Source organism: Epithele typhae (genome assembly GCF_022376455.1).
Source record: "Epithele typhae strain CBS 203.58 chromosome Unknown BXZ73scaffold_1, whole genome shotgun sequence".
NCBI lineage: Eukaryota > Fungi > Basidiomycota > Agaricomycetes > Polyporales > Epitheliaceae > Epithele > Epithele typhae.
This window is the reverse complement of record NW_025954192.1, coordinates 234,285-246,878: the sequence shown is the minus strand read 5'-3', so window position 1 is coordinate 246,878 and position 12,594 is coordinate 234,285. Positions and strand designations below refer to the sequence as shown.

The 12,594-nt window shown below is 51.9% G+C and overlaps 4 protein-coding genes across 4 annotated transcripts; 1 reads left to right on the top strand and 3 right to left on the bottom strand.

Annotated features, from left to right (window-relative positions):
* Window positions 1-90: 90 nt before the first annotated feature.
* On the bottom strand, window positions 91-2,507 carry BXZ73DRAFT_36851 (copper radical oxidase; the record flags this gene model as incomplete). Its single annotated transcript, XM_048017900.1, has 3 exons — window positions 91-133; window positions 191-434; window positions 488-2,507. 3 exons carry the CDS (start codon window positions 2,505-2,507, stop codon window positions 91-93), a joined length of 2,307 nt encoding a protein of 768 aa, XP_047883576.1.
* A 197-nt stretch (window positions 2,508-2,704) lies between these two features.
* On the bottom strand, window positions 2,705-4,719 carry BXZ73DRAFT_86107 (pre-mRNA-processing protein 45; the record flags this gene model as incomplete). The annotated part of the gene is made up of 9 exons (XM_048024081.1): window positions 2,705-2,759; window positions 2,813-2,842; window positions 2,863-2,957; window positions 3,002-3,301; window positions 3,348-3,668; window positions 3,723-4,316; window positions 4,368-4,432; window positions 4,480-4,649; window positions 4,703-4,719. 9 exons carry the CDS (start codon window positions 4,717-4,719, stop codon window positions 2,705-2,707), a joined length of 1,647 nt encoding a protein of 548 aa, XP_047883575.1.
* Window positions 4,720-4,943: 224 nt separating this feature from the next.
* BXZ73DRAFT_95372 (inner membrane protein import complex subunit Tim54-domain-containing protein) lies at window positions 4,944-6,490 on the top strand (the record flags this gene model as incomplete). The annotated part of the gene is made up of 2 exons (XM_048026762.1): window positions 4,944-5,297; window positions 5,351-6,490. 2 exons carry the CDS (start codon window positions 4,944-4,946, stop codon window positions 6,488-6,490), a joined length of 1,494 nt encoding a protein of 497 aa, XP_047883574.1.
* Window positions 6,491-6,577: 87 nt separating this feature from the next.
* Window positions 6,578-12,370, bottom strand: BXZ73DRAFT_86105 (P-loop containing nucleoside triphosphate hydrolase protein; the record flags this gene model as incomplete). The annotated part of the gene is made up of 27 exons (XM_048024080.1): window positions 6,578-7,047; window positions 7,203-7,639; window positions 7,696-7,740; window positions 7,802-7,974; window positions 8,025-8,120; window positions 8,175-8,262; window positions 8,313-8,572; window positions 8,620-8,678; window positions 8,808-8,875; window positions 8,928-8,988; window positions 9,041-9,263; window positions 9,455-9,502; window positions 9,636-10,034; window positions 10,088-10,185; window positions 10,238-10,262; window positions 10,314-10,432; window positions 10,550-10,648; window positions 10,698-10,869; window positions 10,919-11,092; window positions 11,146-11,197; window positions 11,248-11,279; window positions 11,392-11,459; window positions 11,521-11,581; window positions 11,632-11,682; window positions 11,721-11,756; window positions 11,804-11,805; window positions 12,058-12,370. The coding sequence occupies 27 exons, from the start codon at window positions 12,368-12,370 to the stop codon at window positions 6,578-6,580; spliced, it is 3,729 nt and encodes a 1,242-aa protein (XP_047883573.1).
* Between the last annotated feature and the right edge of the window lie 224 nt (window positions 12,371-12,594).

The window sequence follows — 12,594 nt, the reverse complement described above, 5'->3', positions numbered from 1 at the left end:
GGGAAGGGTATGGTGACAAAGCTACGGAATGACAGTTTGATTTGGCTACGTGCAGATAGCGACATGTGGAGCACTCCGAGACGCCCCATCCTATGTCTGTTCGTTCTCATCTGCGCTAGTTTGTTGCAAGACACTGCCGACGAAGGATGAGCAACCACAGAGACAGAACAGGATACGAGACGAAACTCACTTGTTGATGGCGGCTCTGTCGACAGGTGGACTACGTCCGTCTCCGACAAGTAGTCTGACTCCGACGCTTGGCACGCCATCCGCTACCACGTAGATAAAGCCCGGACCAGGCGGATAGATGTTGCCGTGTGGCGGGCCGGTAATCTTCAGTTTTGTCCTGTCGTCCGACAGAGAGAACTTCAAGTAGACCAAACGAGAGTTGGCGTGCACGGCGTGCGTCACGAATCCAAGGTCCATCAAGGCGACTATATGCGGCAGTGAGCAATCCGTACACCAACATCAACCGTCCGTCACGCACCTCTAATTTCTGTGTCGGGACGCAGGTTCGGAAGGCGGACTTTGACCTCCATCGTGCTGCCGAAACCGAAGAGCCTAGGGACCTTGGCGAGTATTTCTGGGCGCTCCTTCTTCATGTAAGACGGGCCTAACCACTCGACACGATACTCCGTGCCGTACTTGAGCTCGCTTCTGTCCAGGTTCGGGTTGCTCCCCGCGATCATCACGCCGCCCTTTGGCGTCAGTGTCGCGACGGAATGGTACATCCTCGGGATGTTGCTCGTCGGCATGCCGCGTGAAGAGAACCGCCGTCCGAATGTGCCGTAGGTGTCGTAGAGGACCGGGGAGAGCACGGGGCGGTCCGCGTTGGAGAAGCCCACCTGGTCGACGACATTGCCGTAGCCGGAGATACCGGAGCCCGCGCCGTTCACAATGAGGACCTCGCCGGTGGGGAGGAGGACGGCGTCAGGCATGAGGCGTGCTTCGGGCATCTGCTCGACTTGCCAGCCCTTGGCGATCTCTTCGTCCGTGAGGATCATGCGCGCGCACTGGGTCGAAGCGGGATCCTGTGAAGAGATCTGGAAGCCTGGTTTGGTGTCGTCAATCGTAGAGCCGCCACAGATGAGGACCTCGGGCGTGTAGTCATTCTCAGGAGAGAGAGGGAGCAGAAGAGCGGTGCCAGCCATCGGGTAGGTGACGCGGACACCGTTTGGAAGTCTAGGCAGCCTCCGTTCGGCGTTGGTCTTCCAGTTGTATATCATGGCGTCCCGGTTGGCAGCAACAAAGACAGACCCGTCAGGCAGCAGGAAGGCATGGGGGAAGAGGTTGGAGTTCAGCGTGTCGACGAGGAAGGGCATATGGATTGGCAACCCGTTGGAGTTGTGGATGTTCTTGGGCGGAAAGTACTCGAGGGTGGGGTTGTTGGTCGTACCGTTGTTGATCCATCCACCTTTGCGCGAGCCTCCGATGATCATGAGGCTGCCGTCCGAGATCCGGAGAGTCGTGCTGTACCAGCGCGGGCTTGCCATGCGTACGTGTTCGTGGTCCTCGAAGATGTCGCATCCTGTGACGTCCTGGAGTTCGCAGGGGTGGAAGAGACGTATTGCCTGGAGTCCGCCGACATCGCCAAAGTCTGCTGCTGAAGTTTTGTCCTCGACGACCGGGTTCCCGCCAACGTTCGCCAGCGTACCGTTCCCAAGGAAGCTGCCGCCTGCGCAGAAAGAGTTGGACTTCATAGACAAGGGTTTCACCGCGTGCGTCTCAAGGTTGTAGAGGGCGCCCCATGCCGGATGCCCAGAGACTGTAAGAGGATTGTGCTCCACCTTATCGATGACGATCGCATGAGACTCCGAGATGATAGCGAACTGCATAGCGTGAACGCCAGTGGAACCCTTCTGCACCAAAGTCCAGTCGTCCGAGGCCCCGGCTCTGGGAGACAAGTCGAGCAGAGGCAGATCCGCAGCGTGTTTCCGTGCGGAAGACGACGAGTTCCGCCGATGACCTCTGTGGGTAGGTGCGCTGCGGGTGACCACTAGGGCGTCGACGTCCACCACGGTGCCCTTCGACGCGTCTCTCTTGCTACCAGTGTTGAGGATCTTGAGCGTATGCTTGCGCTGCGGGAGGCCGTAAGTCCAGAACACTCGCTGCTGCTTCATCGCGACGGTGCTATAGGTGTCCACGAGTTGTATGAGCTCGCCATCCAGGAAGACCTTGGAGATACCGTGTTTCTTGTCGAGATTGCCGAACCATTCTATACCGGTGCCAGTGAAACTGAAGGTTATCGCTGCATCACGCGCCGAGGTTGAGCGGATACTCTTGCCGATATACGCTGAAGAGAAGGTCTCGGACCAGGCACCAGTAAAGTGTAAGAGAGGCGAAGACGAGTCGTAGCTCTTTGCTCCAGGAGGTACGTAGTAGGGGGTGAACCTAGAAGGCTCGGTGGATCCGGGGGTTACGCGGCCGTGCCAGGCTGACTCCGCCAAAGAGGTTGTGGCCAGCGAGACGACCAGCGCCGTGACCAAGAGTAGAGACTGGATGCCCATGCTGTCTGGGCGGGGAGGAGATGATGGGAGAGGGAAAGGTTCGAGAGACAGGCGGTGAGTCCGGCATGTGCGGCTTGACGTCCAGACTCGCTCGCTCGGCGGCTCGCTCGCGGCACACATTTATGGATCCTCATAGATTACAGGTACTAACATAGAACATCGATTCAACAGAGCATCTACCATACAGTGTCCATAAATCAGGAGTCGCGGTCTTCAGCCCGGTCAAGCTGTTGCTTTTTCCTCGAGCCACCACTGGAATAACCGATTAGCACAAATATAGCGGAACACGGAGAACGTGCACTTACACCTCAGTATCGAGCCCACGCTTGCGACCACTTTTGGCCTCATCCAAAACTTGTCGAGACCGAAGACATCGCTAGAGTCCTTCTCGAATTGCACAGGGCCCTCACGAACTTCCTGTTCGTTGGCTCCCTCGAACCCTGCACGAGGCTGCCCGAGCCCGAAGCGGTCGTTGTCCAGAGCCTGACCAATACCCTCCTCCGTCCGCCACCAAATGACTCCTGGTTGCCCTCCGAGATGTTCCCCCGCGCCTTGTAGATGGCCGCAGCGGCAGTGGAACCGTGGAACAGCGGGCGGTCGTACAGGTTGTACGCATCATCATCGGCAAAGCTGCCGGATAGTGACTCTTGGTTGAAGAGACGCGAGTCGAGCATGCTTTCCTTGGAGAGCGTCGGCTTCGCAAGCCCAAGTGCGATCTTCTCCGAGATATCGCGGTTTTGCTGGCGCGCGAGCATCTTGGCGCGCATCTCCGTGCCCATGTTGCTCATCCGCATCTCCCGTCTCGTCCCTTCTCTTGTCCGCGCGCATCTGGTCTCGCACCTTCGCTGCATCCGCGTCCTCCTCGTCCTCCTCAGGCTCCCCGTCTGATTCGCTGTCCGAACCAGAGCCGTATCCTCCTAGAGCGGACTGCATCGCAGCGGTACGGTCGGCGGTCGGCTTCGACTCTGCACGCGGCGCAAGGCCAGAACGTTCTTCGCGCGCTCGCTGGGCCAGAAGTCGGAGGTTCTCCTCCTTTTGCGCCTTCTCCTTCTCGGCTAGCTTCTGTTGCATGAGGGCACGTTGCCTGACTTCCTCGCGAGCGTGGCGATCGGCAACGAAAAGCGCCTCCGAGAACTTTGCAAAGTTGTCATTGATATGCACCTAACGACACGAAACCATAAGCCACCAATACTGTAAGGGAAATGAAGCGCTCACATCCTGGAGACCACGACCGTCCGCCGCAAGACGCTTGTCGAGGGGGATGGTGTAACCTTTGTTGTTCTTCCAGTTAGATATGCATGGTGGAATCATCCATTCCTTCTGCTCCTGGGCTGTCGCCTTACGAGGGGGACTGCGAAGAACGGGGGGCGGAGGGCTCGGGGGACCGCGGGGAATCTTCTTGTGTTTGAACCGTGGCGGCTCGAGAGGATCCTCAACGACTTCGGTCATCTTGATGATACGCTGCTTCAGGCTATCCGAGTTTCCTTGCTGGCCTGGTGTGTAACGGATGAAGGACGTCTTGCCCTGACTGTCAGGGACGTTCTTCGGCTGGGCCGCCTTGATTTTGCCATTGACGAGCTTCTCCAGTGCGGCCCTCGTCTTCTCGGTCGTTTCCTGAACCTCTTCCTCCGACGGGCGGTCCAACGATCGATCCGCGTCGTCAAGGTCTTTCCGGTGGGCAAGAGGAACGAGGTCCTTGAACTGAGACTGGACCAACTTGCCGGAGCGTTGACCCTGGAGCGCTATGGCATCGTAACGAACGTTGCCTTCGGCATCCACTTGGAGAGCCAGAGTGTTCCCAGCCGCCGTCTTGAGATTTTGTGAGAATTCAGAGAAGTAGTTGGCAGAAGTGCGACCCACCTTCTTCTTGCCCATGTTTAGAGGATATTGGGCGACATGACATTCAGGGTACGCACCACCATCACCTAACGCAGAATAAGACAGGAAACAGCATCTTTAGCAGGTCACGCACCGAAGTCCTCCAAGGAAGTTGGCTTCCAACCTCTCCTCTGACCATACGGCGGCACTGCCTGGCGAATGACCACAGCAACGGAGGGACCTGCCTGCTGAGGTTGGATTTCGGAAACGAATTCTTCCTCGTCATCGGAGACCACAGGCGCATTCACCGGAGTGGGGAGAAGGCTGTAGGGGCATCAGCAAATGCAAGGTGATCCGGTGTGCAGGGAAAGACTAACGAGGTGAGGGCAGCCATGGCGACGGCGTACGGTGAAGGCGGAGGTGGCATAGGCGCCCTGAGAACAAGCAGCAGGTCGAGTGTTGACCTGTGTTTGGGACGTGGCGCGGCAGGCGGGCCGCTCGCGTCTCCGGCGCGTGCCAGCGAGCGACGCGGCCGACGCGCCACGCACGAGACAGAAAGCTTCGGCTGTCCAGCCGCGCTCCGTTCTGAGCCTCCGCGTCGACCGCGTCCTCTGCCCCATGAGCTCCGGCGGTGACAGTGTCTTCCCCAAGCCCGCGCCTCCCAACTCTGGCGTACGGGCCGCCCTCCAGTACACCGGCATCCCCGTCTCCTGGCTCGACAAGCGTCCCTCTCTCCCTTCGCGCAACTGGCTCATCTTCCTCGGCGTAACTGGCACGGTCGCCGGCTACTACATCTATGACCGCCAGCAGTGCAAGAGGATCCGCCAGGAGTACAAGGACCAGGTGAAGGACCTTGCAGACGTCCCATTAGGCACCAAGGACCTCCCGCGGAAAGTCACTGTGTACGGTGCCAAATGGTTGGGCGACGAGGACCATGACCGCAGCATGAAGTACTTCCGCAAGTACGTCAAGGTTCGCATTTTCGTCTTCTTCGCCTTGCCTCTATTCTCAAGCATGTGTCGTAGCCCATCCTAGTCGCTGCTGCGATAGACTACGACATGGTCACAGGCCGACGTCTCGGGGACGTAGCTCGTCGTGTAGCGGATGACATCCGTGAAGAGCGACGTAAATTCGCGGGCTTAGACCCTCCCCCCATGAACCTCCTCAACCTACCAAACTCGTCTCCAGCAGAGAAACACCAGCGTCGGCTTGAAGGCGGGATCGTGATCGTCGGTCGGCACACGCTCAAGGAGTACATGCATGGGTTGAAGCGCGGATGGACGGATGGATTGCAGAAGGTAGATAGAGAAGAGCAGCTGGCACAGGCACTGGAGAATGACGGCAAGTTTGACGAACCTGAGCCCGAACCCTCCGAGCTTGCGCTGGACGACGACGAGCCTCTTCCGACGCCTTCGAAGTTGCCTCCTTCAAGACCATTCTCCGTCCTCTCCGCTCCCAACCTTCGCATGCCCCCTCCCCCTCCAAAAACCGCAGAGGATATCGCCCCCGCGGTCAATGCCCCTCCCTCAACTATCCCTCCGCAGCCTCCCATGCTCCTCGTCACTTTCACGAACTACATCGGACTGACTCAGATCCCCCTCATGATCTGGGATTTCTTCAACGAGCGGCAGAAGGTCCGCGCTGGCGCGGAGGCAGCCATGAAGCTCGTCCGGGGAGCCACTCGACCCTTCACGGCACCTCCTTCCTTTCCCGCAGCAGACTCCTTGGTGTCGGACTTCAATGTCGACCATGATGGGCCTCAAAAGCCTTTCCTTCAGGAGCTCTCCCCTAGCGATCTCGACTTCGATCGCGAAGGCGAATCGTGGTACAAAGCGTCGACAGTCCGCAACTATTCCTCCGAGATCGAGAAGGCCCGAGATGAGTACTACAAGTCCCTCGCCAAGAAGCTTGAGGTCGCGCGCGCACTGGCGCGCGGGACTAGGGAACCTACGAAGGAGGAAAGCGAGAACCCTCCGCCCACCGAGGTTGAGTTGCGCGCAGAGCGGATGAAGAAGGAGCTGAGGTGGACGAGCGACGAGGAGGGATGGGACATTGTCCGGCCAGACAAAAACGTTGATTGGGACGAGCGGCTCAGGAACATTCTCAGGGTATACACTGAACCTCCTCCTCGGCCTTCGACCTCTTTCGACGCTCAGTCTTCATGATACATCAGCATATAATTGTCTAATCACATACACACCCCTTACTTAGCGTACAACGCTTCACTGCTTGTCCGTTTGCGACGCCTCTAATCACTCCTCCACGACTTCTACTGCTCCGCTGTTCAACCAGGACTCGAAGTCTCTCAACGGATCATCATCGGGCTCCGACGTTATGTTGTGGGCCGATCGCGCTCCAGGGGGAGCTTCGTGCTCGCGCCCTTCGGATGTCGCGTTGGCTTGGTCTGGCCAGCTGTGTTCAGGTGAGCGACGGCTCCCTTCTACTTGGTATGACGCTGTAGCGCTGATTTCTTTGGGCGCAGGCGAACTGGGGTACACGATGTCGAACATCGAAGAGTCGAGCCTGAAGTCTCCATCTTCGTCCATGGAGATAGGGCTGGCTTCTTGTATTTCCGTGCTCTGGACGAAGTGCGACGGACCTTCACCGGACACGTCGTACGATGGCGAAGGCGCAAATGGAGGCGTAGTTTCGCGGCGCGGCTGTAGCGACTGCGTCAGAGAGGCTGAAGATTTGGATCCTTCGCGTGGCTTACCGTCGTCGCCTGGACATCGGGTCTCAACGCGACTCGCTTGCTTGGCGGTGGGGTCGCCTCGATGTTGATCCTGGTCCTTTTCCGGGAGACATCTTGCGCCGATTGAGGTGCGCGCACAAGAGCTGTCCTCGCTGCAACAGTGTTGCGCCAGCTTCCCGCATCACTTGAGGACGGCGGCTTTGTGCGGGGCGATGTGTCGATTATCTCGCTCGCCGTTGGGAAGTCATCCTCCGAGTCGGATGGCAGTCCTTCCACTGGATTCGGGACAGTTGTGAGGGGCTCTTCGAGGATGCTGGACAGCTCGAGGTCGAGAGCAGCTTGGCGAGGTTTACTGGCCTTCCTGAGGTCGCTCGAGAGCTTGAGCTGGCCCCCTTCGCCGAGCTGTATGTTCTGCTGCACTCCAGTCCGCTTGTGCAAGGACTCCAAGTGGCCCAGGGGCCGATCGGATTTCGAACGCGGCTTCGGCTTCGGCTTTGGGGCAATTTTGCTACTTGTGACCTTCGACATCGCAGGCTGCGTGTCTGCGGCTGTATCTTCTCTCAAGAGCATCTCAATCCGTCTTTTGGTGATGGGTGGAGGTTTTTCGAGTCCCTCTTGACAGCTGTACACATGGTAACACCCTCAGCACGGTTGTTTTTGGCAGAGATTCAGTATTACCATCTGTGTTTGCATTTCATCTTATCCTTGCAAGTATGGTTGCACCTAATGGCATTCAAGAAGAGTCAGACAGACCATATTTCTGGGATAATGTTAGGGAACAAACTCGAAATTGCCATTAGGAAGTTGTTTTGCAGCAGGATAGCCTGAACTGGAAGAGGAAATGGATGATTTGCTACTTCTCTGGAACTGCTTCCCTGAATCTTCAACTTCCAGATCATCTTCTCCAATATCCCAGATTGAATCGGCAATGTCTTCTAAACCTTCTAGGTCTCTGGCCTGGATGGGAAATATGGATGTGTCTATCAATCCTGCTCTGAAATACTCACTAGAGAATCCTGAGGGTGGGTTTCAACTTGTGGGAAGCTTGATATCTGGATATCTGGCTTGTACACAGCTGTTGCTACCAGACCTGCATATACATCCTAAATAGAGAACCAGTCATTATTCACTCAGAATAGCGGGTTCTAAGTCCTAACTGATGAGATTTGAGCTATAACACCTTGACTTGGCTTGATGAAGGGCACATTGACCTCAAAGGTTTTTGGTTCCTTCAAATTATATGTTCTTGGGTCCATATTAATACAGGGACATTAAGCATGCTTCTAAATACTCACACAATATGACGAAAATCCACAAATGTGTTGTCAGTCATCATAACCAGAACTGATGTCATATCAGTTCCTTTAGACTTTTTGCTTCTTTTTGAGTGATTTAATTTGCCACTTTGAAGTAGTCCACATGAGATAGATAATGTTGCTTGTACTGCATTCTTCTGACTGAAAACCTCAACTTCTGATATTGATATTGAGTATTGAGGGAACTGGCAAGCTGCAGATAAGATATCATGCCCAAAAGGAGGTTTTCTATTTAGAAGCTACTTTGATGTTAGAAAAGCATTTAACCATTATCAGAGATACCTACAGATTCTATATGTGCTGGATCCATTCTCTTCAAGGCTGAGAATGAAGTGATATTATGTTCTGCAAGGACCTGTATATAGTTTTAGGGTGATATAATGCTGTGATAAAAAAGCCAAGCTTGCCTTAATGCTATTTAAAATTTTAATCAGCTGTTTACTACTAAGTGTATTGTCACTCACGACTTGGGACCAATCTCCTTGATTTGCCGAAAGACTAAACTGCAGTTTTCCCATGCCTTGGCATTAAGGCAACGAGATCTAGAACATATGAGGCAACAAGGTAATAACTCTGGTAACGTTAGAAACATACACTTCAAGGGCATTTTTTAATAGCAGTCCATGTTGTCTAACAATAGCAACTTCTATCACAGCTGCAATTGAATTTTTAGGTTTCTCTTTACAGGTAATAGTTAAATCACTTGCCTCGAGCCAACCTATTAATGTGGCGCATAACAGGAAGTGTTTCTAGATAGGGCTGAGTATTGGCACTCTTGTACTCAGGGCTGGAGAGATTGATAGATCCAAGGATAGCTTGCAGAAGTATGAAAACCTTGTCAGATGGCTTGTCAATCTTTTTGAGGGGATATCTCATATCAGGGTGAACCCGTAGCTTATGATACACCTTTTCAAGACGTGAGTAGAAAGACTGCCTTTTAAAAAGAAATAAGAGTACCTGCTTTTCACCAGATCTGAATCTGATATCCTGAAACCTAATATCAATTAGCAATCTTTATACTACAATAAGTTGGTTTAACACCCACTCATTTGCATGGCATAAAACTTCAAGCTAGTGGTTTTGTATAAGCAATAACCCATCAATCACCTCTACCTACTTACAATCTCATAGACTGATGCAGTACTTGACAACTTCATAATAAGCACCATCTATAAGAGTAATAAGTATCTACAGCCTCTATACATTATTAGTTTATCACTCACTGTCTTTTGATGAATATAAAACTAGATACTTTTAGCAGCTGAAAATTATAACTGCATGAGGCTTCACAAGCTCACATACCTTGCTCATTATATCACCATATTCTGTTGACTTCAAATCATCACTGGTTTCATCACATTGAAGCATCCCAGTGAGTTGCAACTCCTTGATGCTACTAGTAACTATTTGATCCAGCTGAGTTGCCCAGGGAGTAGTGTGTTCATCTTCAGTTCTGATGCCATAGTATGTAGGATTCTGTTTCAGTCTTTGAAATAGAAAAGAAGTATGAAGCCACTTCTTTGCAGAGTCAAGGTTGGCAATTGTTCCTAGGGCAACCTCAGAATTCAAGTGCTCTGTCAAGTGAAGGTGAAGACTGCTTTCAAGAACTGTTTGGCCTTGAGCAAGAGCTTGGTACTTTGCTTCCAATTCTTGTTCACATATGATAATAGCCACCCCACTTTTGTCAAACTGAGGCCTGCCCTAAATGTGCTGGTATTAACATATATGCCATTAGATCAGAGAAATTAGCTTACAGCTCTTCCAATCATCTGCATAATATCAAGGTCTGTATATTCTTGTGAGGCATTGTTCTGAAATAACTTCACACCCTTGATAATAACAGTGTGTGCAGCTAGTCCACTTAGAGTCAACCTTACTACTCTGGTAATATAATTTGAACTCACGCAAGTTCACACCAACTGCAAGTGTCTAAAGAATTGAATCAGAGGAATAACATTGTAATTTGGGACATTTACTCACTGAAGTAGCAAACAGAATTTTGATGTTTTGTTTAAGAAACAATTGCTCTGTGGTTGCTCTTTCATCTCTACTAAGGCCTGCATGATGGATCCCAATCCCAAATGATGCCAAACCTGATACTTGTTAAAAGGGTTTGACATAGATTCCAGGAAAGCTTACGATTAAGTTGTGTGTTGCTGAATAAGTAGCCTACACTACAAAAAGCTATTAGTCACAGCCTATAGCATTAACTGTACCATATGTCCTACTGGCAGGTCTTAGCCATGGCAAGTCACCTTTCTTCATGATTGCTTCCTCATACTCCTTGCAAACTTGTTCAGCCGCATTAACTACACCTATAACAAATTAAAGCTAGGTTTTAAATCTTCCCAAAAACACAGTTACCTTTACGAGTAGGGCAGAAAGCCAGAACAGGTTTGTTATTGCAGTGTTGTTGCAACACAGAGTAGATCTTATAGTCTAGAGTCTTTGCAAAAGCAAAGTCATTTGCATCCTTGTGACGGTATACCCCATAGACAAATCTAGCCAACTGGCAAGGTCTGTACTCTTCACCAAACTGCATTTCTGATCAGCCTCACTTGTTGAAGTGATAAATATATCTGTACCTGTTGTATTGAGGCAGCTCCTATACCATTACCATCTCCAACCCAATAGGCAATATCTTCAATGTTAGGCACAGTGGCTGATACTACCATAAAGCGAACACCAGTGCCCCTCATCTTCATCCGGGCTGTGATCACTTCTAAAGTGCTTCCTCTGGACTCATTAAGCAGATGGACCTGACAGAAATAGTTTTAGTTAGACTACAAACTGCATATGAGATGCATTTGACCTCATCAATCAAGAACAGCTTGATCTTTGATAGTATCTGGCTATGATGTTGCCTGACCTGTATATTACTAGTGTAGTTCTTAAGCCAAGAGATCACACATACCAATTCCTGGTTAAACTGTCCCATTTTTCACCCTACAGTAGTGTTAATGTAAGTCATAATGGTTGCCAGAATGACCCACCGTTGTTACTCTGGAATGGGGTAAGTGATATGCTATTGGTAATGAGCATGTAGAACTCACATCACAGTTGCATCAGCAGCATCTCCCCAGACTCCTTGCCCAGCTGTAACTGTATCCCCAGTCAACTCAGCACCTGCATATGAGCATTGTAACAAAATGTTAGCACTGCAACTACTGAGTAGTGTAACACTTACATTTCACACCAAATGGTGCAAACTTGGTATTCCAGTCACTGGCTTTCTCAGTGCAAAGGGACTGCGAAGTTATCAATACACACTAAATATTGGATTACAAGTTGTTCTGACCTTGGTTGGTGCAATGTATACACATTTAGCCTTGATTGTGGTGCCAACCAACTCCCTGAGAATTTTATGATGGCCAGCTCAAAAAGGACAGTTTTGCCACTGCCTGTAGGTGCTGTGACAGTAATCTGGTATTCAAAGATTGATTCCATAAGCGCTATCCAAGACAACTCACCACTGATGACCTAGGTGTAGCCATTCAGCAAAGAACTCTCAGACAAATATCATATCATACCATGTTATTGTTGGTTTTCATTACCTATAGCACCAAGTAAGTAGAGGATCCGCGCTACAAAGGAACACAAACCGTGTCGAAACAACGTGATTGCACGGCATTAAACACTCCGAACTTGAACACGCTGCGATATATGTCCGCTGCACCCTCATGTCGACACTCGGGTAGCGATCGGTAGACACATGATGACTCACGTAGATCCGAAACGGGGCGCAGCCGTGCAAACCCCGAATCTTGTTGCTGACGGCCCTGCGCTCTCGTGAGGGTCGAAGGAGATTGTCTCGACATGGTGTCCATGAACATGGGAGAGTACGTGATCGTTGAGGCGCTCATTCGTTCATTCGCGCGGTAATCCCACTCTTCGCTTGGCGAAGGGGGCAGTTCCATGCTCCGATGTTCCCAGCTGAGCTCTTCCAACGGGCTGTTGGAGCGGAGACGCGGGTCGGAGAGCGCCGTGAACTCATCGACTTCCTCTGGCGGCGGGCTATGAAGCTCGCTGTCCCACATTCGAAGAGGTGAGGAGTGTAGCGAGGGGTTGTCATGGCCTATGAGTGCACGAAAGGGAGACCATTTGTATAGCTGAATGCTTCGAGGGGACCGCATATACTCACCTCTCTCTCTCGACATCCCGGCGTCTCCATGGTACACTCCGTGGCATACGGGCCTTTGAGGTGAACGAGGATAGTGAAAGGGATCTTGATATTGCTCGATACCATCGTCGTACTGAACGT